General features: G+C 50.1%; 1 protein-coding gene across 1 annotated transcript; it reads left to right on the top strand.

Moving 5' to 3' along the window:
• The first annotated feature begins 1,195 nt into the window (after positions 1–1,195).
• LOC132470484 (laminin subunit beta-3-like) lies at positions 1,196–14,330 on the top strand. Its single transcript, XM_060069151.1, has 23 exons — positions 1,196–1,347; positions 1,673–1,723; positions 2,170–2,324; positions 5,671–5,785; positions 5,988–6,061; positions 6,152–6,343; positions 6,647–6,710; positions 6,814–6,989; positions 7,346–7,466; positions 7,767–7,955; positions 8,567–8,722; positions 9,221–9,414; positions 9,518–9,614; positions 9,899–10,274; positions 10,421–10,581; positions 10,735–10,946; positions 11,291–11,494; positions 11,611–11,755; positions 11,849–12,056; positions 12,338–12,479; positions 12,645–12,821; positions 13,025–13,187; positions 13,723–14,330. The coding sequence occupies exons 1-23, from the start codon at positions 1,320–1,322 to the stop codon at positions 13,860–13,862; spliced, it is 3,540 nt and encodes a 1,179-aa protein (XP_059925134.1). The 5' UTR covers positions 1,196–1,319; the 3' UTR covers positions 13,863–14,330.
• Positions 14,331–14,643: the final 313 nt, after the last annotated feature.

Raw genomic sequence — 14,643 nt, 5'->3', positions numbered from 1 at the left:
GTTTAAACCGGCAAGTTGGAGTTCATGTGACTGCTCTCTGTCATCATGGAGAGCAGATGATGGCTCTCTGTGATGCTGATGTGGGGTCACGTCTTGTTTAGCCTCAGGATCACTTTTCTTGGGCGATGGTAGAGCGAGTACCATTAAGGCTCAGTCATGATCGCATCGACCCGGGATCTATTCCTGCCCGTGGTCCTTTGCTGTATGTCCTCCCCTCTATCTCCCATGTTTTTCCTGTCTAGCTATCTCTATCATAGAGAATACAAATTGTGCGTGGCGGTACGTCTAACCATTCAGACATTATAGGACAACAGTGTTTTCGGTCTGATAACAGCTATTATAACTCCCACTGGTACAGTCATATGTGGTTTTACCTATCTGCTCATTCATGAGGTTTTGACCAGCCATCATAACAACAGCATGAAGAGGTTTGGGAATTAGCAGCACATGGCAAGCAGAGAAAGGAAAATTCCAGGCTTTGCTCGTGTTGCTATCTGGAAAAGTAAACACCAACTGGCCATGATAGGACCTGCCTGTGTGTGTGTCTGTGTGTGTGTGATCGTACGTCATCTTCCGTTGAGTCAGAAACACACCCTGTACCTGAGCGATAGTCAGCTGTCGTAGAAGGATGAAGAGAAGAGAAACAATGTGATTATAAGCAGCCGGAGGCTATGGATAAAGTATGCACACAGTGATTAAGAGAGTGATCCATCTAGTTGTCTGTCTGTCTGTCTGTCTGTCTGTCTGTCTGTCTGTCTGTCTGTCTGTCTGTCTGTCTGTCTGTCTGTCCGTCCGTCCGTCCGTCCGTCCGTCCGTCCGTCCGTCCGTCCGTCCGTCCGTCCGTCCGTCCGTCCGTCCGTCCGTCCGTCCGTCCGTCCGTCCGTCCGTCCGTCCGTCCGTCCGTCTACCTATATGTCCATCTGTCTCTTTATCTGAGTGTCTCTGTCTGTCTCTCTATATTTCATGGTTAAATTAGGTTAAGTTGAATGAATGCAAACGTTACTTGGATAAGGCGATTATCTTACACCCCTGAGGGGTGTACACACACACACACACACACACACACACACACACACACACACACACACACACACACACACACACACACACACACACACACACACACACACACACACACACACACACGTGACGGTAAGTGAAGTGAGCAACAGTGTAATCACGGTGCGTGTCTACACAGGTGTGGGTGAGGAGTGTTGATTCAGCGGAGCAGGGTGTGGTGGCGGAGCAGGAGGGTGTGACTGACGGTGTTTATAAGGCGCTGTCCCAGGCCCTCACACACATTCTGATACACACACCTGATGGAACTAACCGACCGCTCCACCACAGGTGAGCCACAGAGGACATAGGGAGGAACAAACATTGACTCAATCTGGAGGCTTTGCCTTCTCCTTGGACAGGTTTGGAGTATAGTTTTGATAGTTCGGTATCAAATGGGGTTATTTTAGACAGATCAGTTTGAGAAGCCGTTGTAAAGTAGAGTGGACACGCGTCTGTTGGAGGAAACCGTTATAGAGTAGCTTGGGGGTGCGTCTGTTTGAGGAAACCATTATAGAGTAGCTTGGGGGTGCGTCTGTTGGAGGAAACCATCATAGAGTAGCGTGGTGATGCCTGCTGACTAATATTTTTTAAAAAAATTGTGTGACTACTAAAGAACTCTGGATTGGATTGAAGAAGATGAAGAGGCTGCTGCTTGTGATAGCAGGTAAGTCTTTATGATCTCGTACAGCATAGACTTCTAACAAACTGTTGGTGATTCAGACAAACCCAGCAGCAGTGTTGAACCAGGGAGCTGGCCTCTCCGGTCCGGGTTACCGTAGCAACAGGCTTGAATACAGAAATAACAATAGAACCCAGAACAAGGGAACCTCTCTGGTCCTGGTTACCGCAGTAGCAGGACTATCAATACAACCCAGAATTAGGGAACCTCTCTGGTCCCGGTTACCGTAGCGACAGGCTCGAATACAGAACCATCAATACAGCCCAGAACCAGGGGCCTCTCTGGCCTGGGTTACCGTACCAACAGGACCATCAATACAACCCATACCAGGGGCCTCTCGGTTCCGGGTTACCCTAGCAACAGAACCATCAATGCAACCCAGACCCAGGGGCCTCTCCGGTCCTGTCGGCTCACTAATGTCTCCATGGCAGCACTGGCGGTGGGTTCCTCCGCCCAGACGGACTGCTTCCGGGGCGCCTGCTACCCCCCCACCGGGGACCTGCTCCTTGGGCGGGCCGACCGGCTCCACACCTCCTCCACCTGCGGCCTGGCAGGCTCCGAGGTCTTCTGCACCCCCTACCAACAGGTAGGACCCCCGCAACCCGAAAAACCCCGAAAAACTAGAATAGAATATAAACGTATAGAACTACTTATATAACTTTTCATGCCCATGAACTTTTCATCAGGTAACGAGCACACACACACACACACACACACACACACACACACACACACACACACACACACACACACACACACACACACACACACACACACACACACACACACACACACACACCGTAGGCTCTCTATAGTCCATCAGATAGCTGTGTCCACTCAGACTCAGACAAGTTCAGGGCCACATCCCATCCGTGGTGTTTTGGTGAAACCGTCTGGTTGCATTGCCAGAGACCACAGATGAAACACGTGTTGCAACTGAGCAAAGTAGCGGCTTGTTGCTTTCACATGTCAGAATTACCACAGCATTTAGGTGTGGAAGTTTTAGGATTTATAACAGCATTTGAACTCAAATAACAATTTAAAGATGTATGAATCTATTAATGCTGGCAGTGGCAATGGTAGGCCAAGCTGTAGGGCTGACCCACACTTCACAAACACAAGTCAAATGTTGTCTTAACAGTATTGCAGTGAGTGAGGTATATTGCAGTGATCACCAGCAGCAGGCATGTGTTTAGCTCTGTGTTGCATAGCAGCGCCTCACCCCTCGCTGCATGCGTGCCTCCCCTCAGGCTACGGGTAATGTAGGTAAGAGACACTTCTTTATAGGGGAGGGGTGTAAAGCGCATTCTCATTTCCTGCTGCACCCTGTCCTTTCCAGACAGGGAAGAGCGATAGACACCTACTATATGTCAGTAGGGCTATCAAATGCTGACTAACACACTCACTCACTCATACACCCCCTTACTCGCACACACGCATGCACAGGTTCATGCACACATACTGACACACACACAATCACTTACTCACACACACACACACACACACACACACACACACACACACACACACACACACACACACACACACACACACACACACACACACACACACACACAGTGTAGTTGAAACATGAAGGGTGTAGGATGTAGGAAGTAGTGCAGTAGCCAGTAATGAATGATAATAGAGACCATCCACTGGAAACCAGTAAGGGCTTGAGGTTCGTGTTTCTCAGAAGACATACACCTGATGACTTTCTGTCCACCATTACCAGACTACCAGAGGTAGAGCTTACCCATGGTGATGAGTACGTGTTGGCTTGACTCTCTTTGGCCCCTCTGTTATGATTGTGAAGACGAACAGGCGCCTGGCCCTCAGAGGGTCCACTCTGCCCTGAGACCCCCCGGTGCCCTTTGAATCAGTTCACAAGGGGGAGGGGAGAGAAGGAAAGATCGCCCCCTTCAAGTGGGACTAGGGCGTCTTCAGGTGAACGGACAGGGAGAGAACAGCAAATATCCACAGAAAGGTTTTTGGTCTTTCAAACAGCTGGGTTAAAATATAGGTTTATTTGCAGGAGAAATCAATGAATCATTCAAATATTGACCCAATAGCCTGGTCCAGAGCCATGGGCAGGATTGCATCATTGCAACAGCATATGCAAGGGGAGGGGGGGGGGGGGGGTCATACAGCATTAACTCATTAATAGTACCACCACCTGAGCTTAAACTACTTCGACTTATTACTCACCATAAGTATGACGTCAATGTGCTGCTATGGTGTGTAGAGAATCACTGTGGGCAGTAACTGGTGCAGGCTGTACGTGTACAGAGGTGTACTGGTACAGCCTGCACCAGTACACAGGTAAGACATACCCGAAGTGATGTACTTCACTGTATATCAGCACAGCTAACAAATACTGACTAACACACTCACTAACTCATACTGCCCCTTACTCACACACACACACACACACACACACACACACACACACACACACACACACACACACACACACACACACACACACACACACACGCAAACACACACACACACACACACACACACGCAAACACACACACACACACACATACACACACACACACACACACACACACACACACACACACACACACACACACACACACACACACACACACACACACACACACAAGCACACACAAAACCTGTGTACTGGTACATTACCAGAAAACGGGGGCCGTACTGGTGCTGGCTATACCAGCAGGGGTATACTGGTGTAGCCTGTACCAGTACACAGGGACTAAGGAAGCATCATTAAGGCTCGGGGTTCTGCTGGTTTCCTCCCAGAATAACATGGGTATTTCTCAGCAGAAGGCCCTTAGGACCAGCGAATGACAATTACAATAAAAAACCAATTGATCATGTATCTTTCATAGAACCCCACATTAGACTCTGACACTCCAAGACAGATACTGCTTTAGGTCATTAGGATAGAAGTTTTGATCCTGCTTAATTTTCCTCCTTCCACTATTCTAAAGCGAGCTCTGCAGTGGTGATCCTGGTGTGGACACGTGGGTCCCAACAGGCCCGCCGGTTCGCTGCTCATAGGGTTCTCAAATCGCCACTCTCTATAAATAGAGAGAGGTTTGGACTGTGGACCGCCGGACAGTGATACGTGGTCATTCCCCTGGTGGTGGCGGGGGATATAGCAGGGGTGGAGAGAACAGAGAGGGTAGAGGGACAGTGATACGTGGTAGTGGAGGGGGCACAGCAGTACAGAATAGAGCAGAGAGAGTAGAGGGCAGTAAGGGAGAGGGGTTGGTCCTTCCTCCTGGTGGTGGAGGGGGGTATAGCAGGGGAGGAGAGGGCAGGAGGGGTGGACCCTTGGCCCACCGGGAACTCAGCCATTCCCTTTGGCCCAGAGAAGCTGCCAGGGAGCCTTTGGATGGCTGCTCTCTGAATGACCTGACCTGCCGGCAGCACGCACACACACAGTGGGATGTGGAACTGGACTGACATGCGCCTTCCATGGACTCAAAGCAAACACATGGGCTTTTGCCGTTTATGGGATTTTTCTGTTGATCAAATTGAGTAACTGGGTCAATATTACAAATATATTATTTAACAAGGGACAATATTGCATTTATCAAATCCTTTACAAATTAAAATCATACAATTTGGCAGAAAAGTCCATCCATCATAACCTACAAGTCCATTTGAATATAAGTTTGAAAGCTCAGCATAGCATCTCCACGGACCTCTAAAGTATATCTACCACAAATCAACCATGATTCATTATAAATACATATGGCGTTCATTATCTTTCCTCCACCTTTTACGGGTAGTGGTGTGTATCTGTGAGATGCACTGCTTGTCACTTATTGAACCCATGTTTTACCCCAGTTCTGGGTGAAGGTCCCTGGGGAGCAGCTCATGTCACCTGGTACTACTCACTGTTCCTTCTCTTCTCTCACACCCCCCTCCCCCCTCCCCAGTGGAGGATGAAGTGCTGTCCATGTGACTCCAGGAACCCAGCGTCCTCTCTGGCTCACACCGTGCATGACGTCCTATCGACCGCAGGACCAGACAGGTGGTGGCAGTCCAAGAAAGGTAATTATCCGTCCGTCTCGCTGTCTTCATGTCTTTGTTTCTGTCAGTCATCTAACCAGGAAATTAACCAGGAAATTAACAAGGAATTAACCAGGAAATATTACTAATGCAATCGTTTTGTATGCATTGACCAAGCTAGACTTGACTAGCGCTGTGTTTCCTCCTCTGTTTTGCTGATCCCTTCCTCCTCTGGGTCTTCTAGATGTGAATCCGGTCTCTATCGAGTTGAACCTTCCCAACCCTGTCCAGCTGGACCACCTGATCCTCAACTTCAAGGTAGGGTGCAGGTCCTCCTGACGCTAATCCCCTCAACTGCTGGGCACCCGGGACCATCCACATCCACTGTTCCCCCTGCTCCTCCCTCAGGGCCCTCGACCCGACGCCCTGGTCATCGAGAAGACCCTGGACCAGGGCCGCAGCTGGCAGCCCACCCTCTACATCGCCTCAGACTGCCAGGCCTCCTTTCCCGGGGTCTCCACGGCCACACCCCACAGCATGGAGCAGACCTACTGCTACACCCTGCCCCCCGCCGGGCCCAGCCACTACGGCGACCAGAAGGTAAGCAGGCTGCTCCACTCAGTCGTCACACCAGCTTTCAGTCAGCAAATACCAGCCTAGCCATCAATGGGATTGTTCTTTCTGAGATGTTAAAAACACCAACCACACCACATCTCAAGTGGATATCATATTAATAATATAAATAGAAATTATGGATAGCAAAAGCCAGATGTAAGATGTGGCACTGGGGTTGGGTTGCATAGCAGACCATAGGAACTCCTCCTCCTTCATGTTGGGTTCATATTGTGCCATACGGAGAGTGAAGTGGAGGTCTTGTTATTGATTGGTTGTTCCCTCCTCCAGATCCAGTTCAGTCCGTTGCAGCAATACTCCTTTGTCTCCGCTCCTGAAGCCCAGAAGATAGAAAGTCAGTGTCACTGTGTTCACACATCATATATCACCCTGTTGTTGTAATGGCATGAGTCCATAAATGACTCGTCCCTGCTCACCGTTCCCACGGCGACCCGTAGGTCTGTCGGGGCTGACGGGGCTGAGGGTACGGCTGACGGACCTGGGAGATGTGCCCCGCCTGCCCGGCCGCGCGCTGAGCCGCTTCTATGCCCTCAGGGAGATGCAAGTGATGGGCAGCTGCCTGTGCCATGGGCACGCCAACCGCTGCCTGCCCGACAACTCCTCCAGCATACAGGTAACGCCTGGAGTGTGAGTGTGTGTGTGAGTGTGACTAGTTGTGTATGTGTGTGTGTTTGATTGTGAGTGTGTGTGAGTGTGATTGTGAGTGAGTGTGTGAGTGAGTGTGCGTGTGGGTGTCTGTGTGTGTGTGTGTAAGGGAGAGAGAGTGTGTGAGTGTCTCTGTGAGTGTGTGAGTGAGTGTACGTTTGAGTGTGTGTATAAGTGTGTGTGTTTGTCTCAAGGTTCTGCACAGGTTCAAAAACATGAGATGGTTAAAGTGTGACCAGTTTATATCCCTTATATCCTGAGTGTTCTATGTTAGCTATCCAACGTGTCCAGGGATCTCCAACGTACCGCTCTGTGTCCTGACAGGTGGGCGACCGCTGTGAGTGCCAGCACAACACCGCCGGGGTGAACTGTGAGCGCTGTGCTGACCTGTTCCAGGACCGGCCCTGGAGGCCTGCCGAGGAGAGACACACGCACGCCTGCCAGCGTAAGGACCCCTCGATCACACGACTCACTAGAGCCATGCTGATGTTCTCCTCCTCAGACTCTAACACGCCATACTGGTATTGTTATTATGCAAGCTGTTATAGCTACAGGCTATTACTGGTATGATGGTTTATAATGGTCATCTGGATTATAACTCGCGTATGTGAATGTACAAATACCCCCATTCTTGTGTACCAGAGTAAGAACTGTACCTACTCCTTAGCAGTGATACCTGATTTCATAGCAGCTCACATGATTTTGGAGGATTTGCGCCCTGCTGAAAGCCTTTTCCTGTGTCTAGGTTGCGAGTGCAATAACCACGCCCAGAGCTGCCGCTTCGACCAGGCGGTGTACGAGGCCAGCGGGCGGAGGAGTGGAGGGGTGTGTGAGAGCTGCCAGCACCACACCACAGGGCTGCAGTGTGGCCAGTGTGCCCCAGGCTACCAAGCCAACCCCCGCAGCAGTATGGACCAACCGGACGCCTGCACACGTGAGAGGACTATACTACCCTACAACTATACTACTATACTACCCTACAACTATACTACTTTACTACTATACAGGGCAGGCGCTGGCCGTTTCGGTGCCCTAGGCGATTCTACATGTAGTACAGTGAGGGGTTCAATACGCACTAACTATTAATCCCCCGTCCCCTCCCTTGTCCGTTCCGTTTGGGAACATGTTTGGTAAACATGTTTTATTTCGCTTGTTTCATATAATTTAATTAATTAATTAAGGGCGCCCCAAGCACATTTGCCGCCCTAGGCGATCGCCTAGTTTGCCAATGCCGATCGCCGGCCCTGCTACAACACTACTACCCTAAAACTTTACTACCCTACAACTTTACAACCCTACAACTATACTGCTATACTACTATACTACCCTACAACTATACTACCCTACAACTATACAATTACACTACCCTACAACTATACTACTAAACCAACCAGATGCCTGCACACGTGAGTGGTCCATTACCATACTGTAAATAACTACACAAATTCTACTAATACTACAACTATTCAAAAATGCAGCAATTATTTTGGTCTCTAAGCATCAGCATGTAGTGGTGCAGAATACTGATGTCCTTTCTCCTGCCAGGCTGTGTCTGCAGTGTGGAGGGCGCCGTGGACGGAGGGCAGTGTGACGAGGTCGCGGGGTCATGCCGCTGTAAGGCCAACGTCAAGGGATCCCGCTGCGACCGCTGCAAGAGTGGCTACTACGGCCTGAAGGTTTCCAACCCTCTGGGCTGCACTGGTGGGTCATCGTGGAACGAAGCACTCTATTGTGGAGTAGAGTAGGTCTGGAAAGTAAAGAGTTCTAGGGCCAAAGATCTTATGGAAAGATGTGAACTGCAATGGAAATTACATCATAACATCACATAGATCAGACCACTTTTTATGAATCTGTTGATTGGTTTTCTTCTCTGAAAAAAACTTTTTTCGGGCCTTTACCCAACATCATAGCACTCTCATAGCCTATGCATGTGGGCATTTGCAAAGGGACCAACATCAAGTCATTTCTTTAGTAATAATATGTCTGTGTCTTGTCTTTTAATTCTTGGCACAACGGAACCTACAGACCTGCTCACGTTTAATTTGCTATTTTTATATACTTGACTTCTCTTTCCAAGCCATTTTAGAAATGCTTAGGGTTTCTGTGGGAGTCTCCATGCCTGTTAGGGTTATGGTTACGGCTGAAAGTTTTGAGAGCTGTTGTTCTCAACCCTTGGCTTCTCTTGATTCTCCAACCCAGAGTGCTCCTGCTCTCCGGACGGCTCCAGCTCCCACCTGTGTGACCCGGTGACGGGGCAGTGCCCCTGCCACGCCCACTTCCAGGGCCTCACCTGTGACCGCTGCTCCACGGGCCACTGGAAGCCAGTGTGGGAGAGTGGCTGTGAGAGCTGTGGCTGTGACCCGACCAACTCTCTCAGCGACACCTGCGACCAGGTAGGAGCTGGCCCCCTGGAGACAGTACTGTCTATGGAACCAAACAGAGTCTGTATTGTGCCTTTTATGTGTTCATCCTGAGTGATGGTCTCTTTTTGTCTAGTCGACAGGCCAGTGTAAGTGCAGAGCAGGCTTTGGAGGGCGTACCTGCACCGAGTGTCCAGACAACAAATACGGAGATCCTCTGATAGGCTGTAAACGTAAGTCCTCTACTACAGTTACGAGCTATTACTGCTGTAACAGGCTGGATTGTTATTCAATTCAATTTTATTTGTATAGCCTTCATCATCACAGGTATCGTCTCAACGGGCTTAACAGGCCATATATTTATAACACCACATAATCATATTATTATTGCAATGCTTTTAAATGACTGCATCCAGCTGGTTTCCTACCGAGCCTCTGACCTACCAGTAGCTCCCTAGCTAGGTGAACAAACCAATCAGCAGACCCTAACCTGGTCCTCTCCCTCCTGTTTGTGCAGCCTGTAGCTGTGCCGCTGCAGGGACCCTTCTGGGAGGCTGCGACAGGAAGACGGGAGAGTGTGTGTGTCGCCTGGGGGTCAGCGGGCCACGCTGTGACATGTGCAGCCGAGGTCACTGCGACTCCTTCCCCATCTGTGAGACCTGCCCCCTGTGCTACTTCGACCTGGAGGCCCAGATCGGGAACTTCAGTCTGAGCATGAAGGAGCTTTCCCGCAGGGGGCCCTCCCCCCCCACCGGCCCCGGCCAGCCCTCCGCCCTGGAGCCCCGCATCAGGGCCCTGGAGGCCCAGCTGAAGAGGATCCGCTCCTCGGTCCCTCCCTTTCTGAGCTCGTCCCCTCAGATGAACAAGGCCTTCGCTGAGCTCAACAGACTCAGGTACGCACCACACAGGGAGGATGGTTTCCACAGCCCCACCGATATGGTCAACTAATGTGGCATTGGTTCATCTTAAGTCCTCTATTGAGCTCATACAAGAATCATATGTGGGTCTTTATATGATGCCTTTCTTTCTGTGGCTCCAGGGACGAGATGGACCAGCTGGACGGAGCAATCTCCCCCCTGAGGCAGGTGCCGGGTCAGGACTCCAAGCTGGATGCTCTTCAAGCTATGCTGGACGGGCTGGTTCTCAAGTATAAAGCCAAGAACTCTGCACTGAAGAATACCACTAATGCCGACTACACAGGTATGAGTCAGTAGTGATGAAGCTCTTTCAGTTTGGTTAATATCCTTTTTCAATATTGTCATGAACATTGATCAAAGAAGGAGGGCTACGATGAAAAAGTGAATTCTCCTCTTGAAGTTGATGCCACTTGTTCTGTTACTGGTTTGTTTTCAGGGGCCCTCTCCACCATCCAGAAGGCCCACGATGAGTCTACGGACGCAGCCAAAAGTGTGGACGCCAGCGATAAGATAGTGGACCGGTCAGAAGCCACCAGAAAGGAAACCGAGGACCTCCGCAACAAAGTCCAGCCGGGAAACACCCAGGATCTTGAGGAACTGGACAGACTTCTGGCCACCAGACCAGACTTGACACCGACGGCTCAGAAGGTGGGCCTGTCTGTTTTTTTATTCCATACCATGTGATCTGATAACACACCAGATTTTTTCTATGCATTCCGAATTCCCAGTGCACGTCGAAGTATACATGGTTAACATGGGATGGGATATAGTGTAGTGGTTACAGTAGCCAAAAGGTACTAGGTTCAATCCCCAATAAACACAACCTACATGTTGCGCTCCCCTTACCTGCGCCTTAATGATAACTGAAATCACCCTACGTTGCTTTGGATAAAGGCACCTTCTAACTAATTAAAATAGTTATGTATAAAGTTGACGTATCTCAAAATGTGTTTATAGTTTATTTTGCTTGTCGTATTTGTCGTGTTTTCCAGGTGTGTGGCAGCACGCGTTCAGCTCCCTGCACTCCACAGAACTGCGAGGCCAGTGGCGATCTCTGCCCTGTGGCGCCCCCATGTGGTCGCGGCGATATGTGCGTCGGTGCGCTGCCTCTGGGGAAACGCGCTGTGTCTGATGCCGCCGAAGTGAAAGACAGAGTGGGGAGTTTCAATAGCAAGATCGAACAGGCTGAAGAGCAGGTCAGGACAAATTATAAAAAACACTTTGTTTGACTGCATTATTGCTGTTTGTGGTGCATGTTCAAAATAAGAATCTGCAGTTCTCAATAATATATATATTTTTCTGTCTTGCTTAGCTTGAAGAAGCAAAGAAAACAGCCAACCAAGTGACAAAGTCTTCAGAGAATCTGTCTAATGAGATCAAAAAGGCCAGAGATGAGCTGGAGACCGATTTGAAAGACACACGCAACTTTGTGAAAGACCTCAGAGACTTCTTGTCAGGTAGGAACTTGGATCTTCTTCTACTGGTCATTCCTTAAAGGGCTTGTTTCCTTATTTAACAAACAACTGAAATCTCCCCGTACCCCCGAGCAGCCCCCAACTCCAACCTGAGCCACGTGCAGGAGGTGAGTGACTGGGTCCTGAGGGCCAAGCTGCCCCTGAGCCTGGCGGTCCTGAAGAGGAAGCTGGAGGACCTGAAAACCCTGGCCGCCTCTCTGCCAGACAGCTCCCGCGTCCTGGAGCGGGCCGGACCTCCGCTGGAGACCGCACGCAGGCTGCTGCAGCAGGCCAAGGACGCACGGTAAGGCCCCCATGAGTAGAGGACCTGCGGCCTTCCATCTGAGAAGGCTTCTCCTTAGGAACCAGGGTTGGGAGAAAGGGAAGGGGGGAAGGAATCGTGTTGGGGTCTAAAGTCATGGAATAGCATTGCTTGAACAATTTCAGGGAACCCCAGCCGAGAAAAGGGCTTTTGCCTCTGGCCTTTGGAAAGACTAAAACGTGTGTGTGTGTGTGTGTGTGTGTGTGTGTGTGTGTGTGTGTGTGTGTGTGTGTGTGTGTGTGTGTGTGTGTGTGTGTGTTCAGGGATGCTACGCTGGGAGTGGGGGCTGACGTGGACGGGCTGCTTCAGGGCTTTGTCTCCGTGGAGGACTCCATCTCCAGCATGAGGGATAAACTACAAGACAGCATGGATACCATCGATGACCTGAACGCAGACCTCACAAAGGTAAGCCCTGGGGACGGTAGGATCACATCAACTGATCAGAATACAAAGAGAGAAATCTCTTCTTACCTGAGCCCATAAATGGCAAGCACAAACCAAATAAACACTTCCTTATTGTCTGTGCCCTGATCCATGCCCCGTCTCTTCTACGTCCTGCCTGTGCTCCAGGCCAGAGACCAGCTGACCCCAGCAGAAAAGGCCCTGAGGGAGCTGGCCCCCCTGCCCGGGGCCCTGCGGCCCACGCTGGACCAGCTCAGAGACCTCCTGCGCTCTGGGAACGGACTGGCTGTCAACGCGACAGAGGAGGCGGATAGAGCCAGGGCAGAGGCCGACCATGCAGCAAGGGTGAGGAGCGGTGGGGTCGGGGAGAGCGCTGACTAAGAAGCTGTTGATGTGATGATAGAATGGGGTCAGAGTCTGCAAAGGATGCGCACCACTGACCTATTTGGTTAAATCTCCTCATAGTCTTGGAGTATTCATGGAGTATCTGAGTTTCTGATCCTCACTGGGGAGACTTTGAGCTGAAGTGCTGCTGTGTGGGTGTGTAGGACCTGGTGTCTCTGGAGAAGCAGCTGGACCTCCTGAAGGCGGCCGAGGCCAGCAGCGGGCCCAGCGACGGCTCGCAGCCCGGGGGTGACAGGCTGCGCGAGCTGCAGCAGGACGCAGGCTCTCTGGGGAGGGAGACCGGAGGCCTCCTCAGCTCCCTAGCAGGTAAGGCATGAGCCACAATGTCACCAATCTGTCTGTCTGGTCACTGGCGTCACGCTGGTGTTGGCACGGGGGGCGGTGTTGGCACGGGGGGCGGTGTTGGAAAACATTCCATTTTTAATGTTCAGTAATAGTGTGACAGAGTGAGTTAGCAGTCAGGTCAGGTCAGTTTAACCTTTACACAGCGAGCCATGTGTTTGGCCTCTCATTGTCATTAGATATGGCTAGGGACGTAAGTAGTTAAGGGCCACTGTGCATCCTTTATTTGCTATATTGGCCTCAAAAAGTCTTAAATAGGGAAATCAGGTGGGGAGGTGGGGGGAGGCATACCCATGAACCCCAGTAGCAAGCTAAGTTTTTATTTCACAAATCCTGTAGAAGGCCTGCATAAGGATGGATCTGTTGGCCCTTGGCTGGAATCAAAGGATCCTGATGACTATGCTTGCAGCAGACACAGAGTGTGTGTAGTCACGTGGTCCAGTACCGCTAACACCCCCTTCTACCACCACCCCTGCCCCCCTGGGTTCTCCTCCAACAGGGCGAGCAGACTCGCTGCGCCGGCTGCAGGAAGACGTTCTGCAGAACTCTGAGCGGCTCCGCGGGCTGAACGTCAAGGTGCAGGGCCTCCTGACGAAGCTCCGCACCAGGGTCAAGGTCCTGTCTGAGTGCCAGGGCTGAGAGGCCCTCTCCTCATGTGGCGCCGCGCTTGACATTGCTGTGTGGACTCGGTCCTCCAGCTGAGTGACCAGAGCAGAACTCAGGAGCAGAATGAGCAGGACCATCAGGATTAGTTGGAACAAGATGTGTGTGTTACATGTTAACACATATTCTGCTGTACTATAGAGTACAGCAGAATACGAGTGAGGTTTAACAATTAATATTGGATTAAGAGAATCAATATGCACTACTTCACTACTATCTAGAAAACTGAGTTTGATTACAGTAGGATGTCTTGAGTTAACACAGCATCTGTGACATAATTATAACGTAATGATCTCATCACTTTTAGAAACATCCTTTCAGATATCAACATTGCGTCAACTCTTTATCAGATTATTTATATTTTATATGTTTCATTAAGTATTTTGTACTCGCAAAATGTTGTGGAGTTCACCCGTTACAATAAAAGCTATGTTTTACATCTGGTTTGTGTATTAGGTTTATTGTAAGGACTCAAAGGGCAGCAGTTGAAAGTGTTCATTCTCGTCCTGAACATGAGGCCATTGAACACTGCTCAATTGACCTGCTTCTGATTGGCTAAAGGAAACGCCAGAAGCTGTCACCTACAATTACTCAAACACATTTCTTTGAAATGAACACACTCCTAATAACCTCTTAAAGGGGTCCTATTATGCTTTTCAGTTTTTTCCTTCTCCTATTGCGCTTTACATATGTTGGGGTATATAAATGGTTGACAAATTTACAATACCACAAAATTCCCACAAGGGGGAGTAAATGA

This window comes from Gadus macrocephalus, chromosome 13 (assembly GCF_031168955.1).
Source record: "Gadus macrocephalus chromosome 13, ASM3116895v1".
Taxonomy (NCBI): Eukaryota; Metazoa; Chordata; class Actinopteri; order Gadiformes; family Gadidae; genus Gadus; species Gadus macrocephalus.
This window is presented reverse-complemented; position numbering and strand designations above follow the sequence as displayed.

Coding starts and splice junctions, on each gene's coding strand:
- LOC132470484 (XM_060069151.1), top strand. CDS start 1,320: ATGGAACTAACCGACCGCTCCACCACAG. Junction 11,756..11,848: donor CCTCAGAGACTTCTTGTCAG/GTAGGAACTTGG, acceptor ACCCCCGAGCAG/CCCCCAACTCCAACCTGAGC. Junction 12,057..12,337: donor CAGCAGGCCAAGGACGCACG/GTAAGGCCCCCA, acceptor GTGTGTGTTCAG/GGATGCTACGCTGGGAGTGG.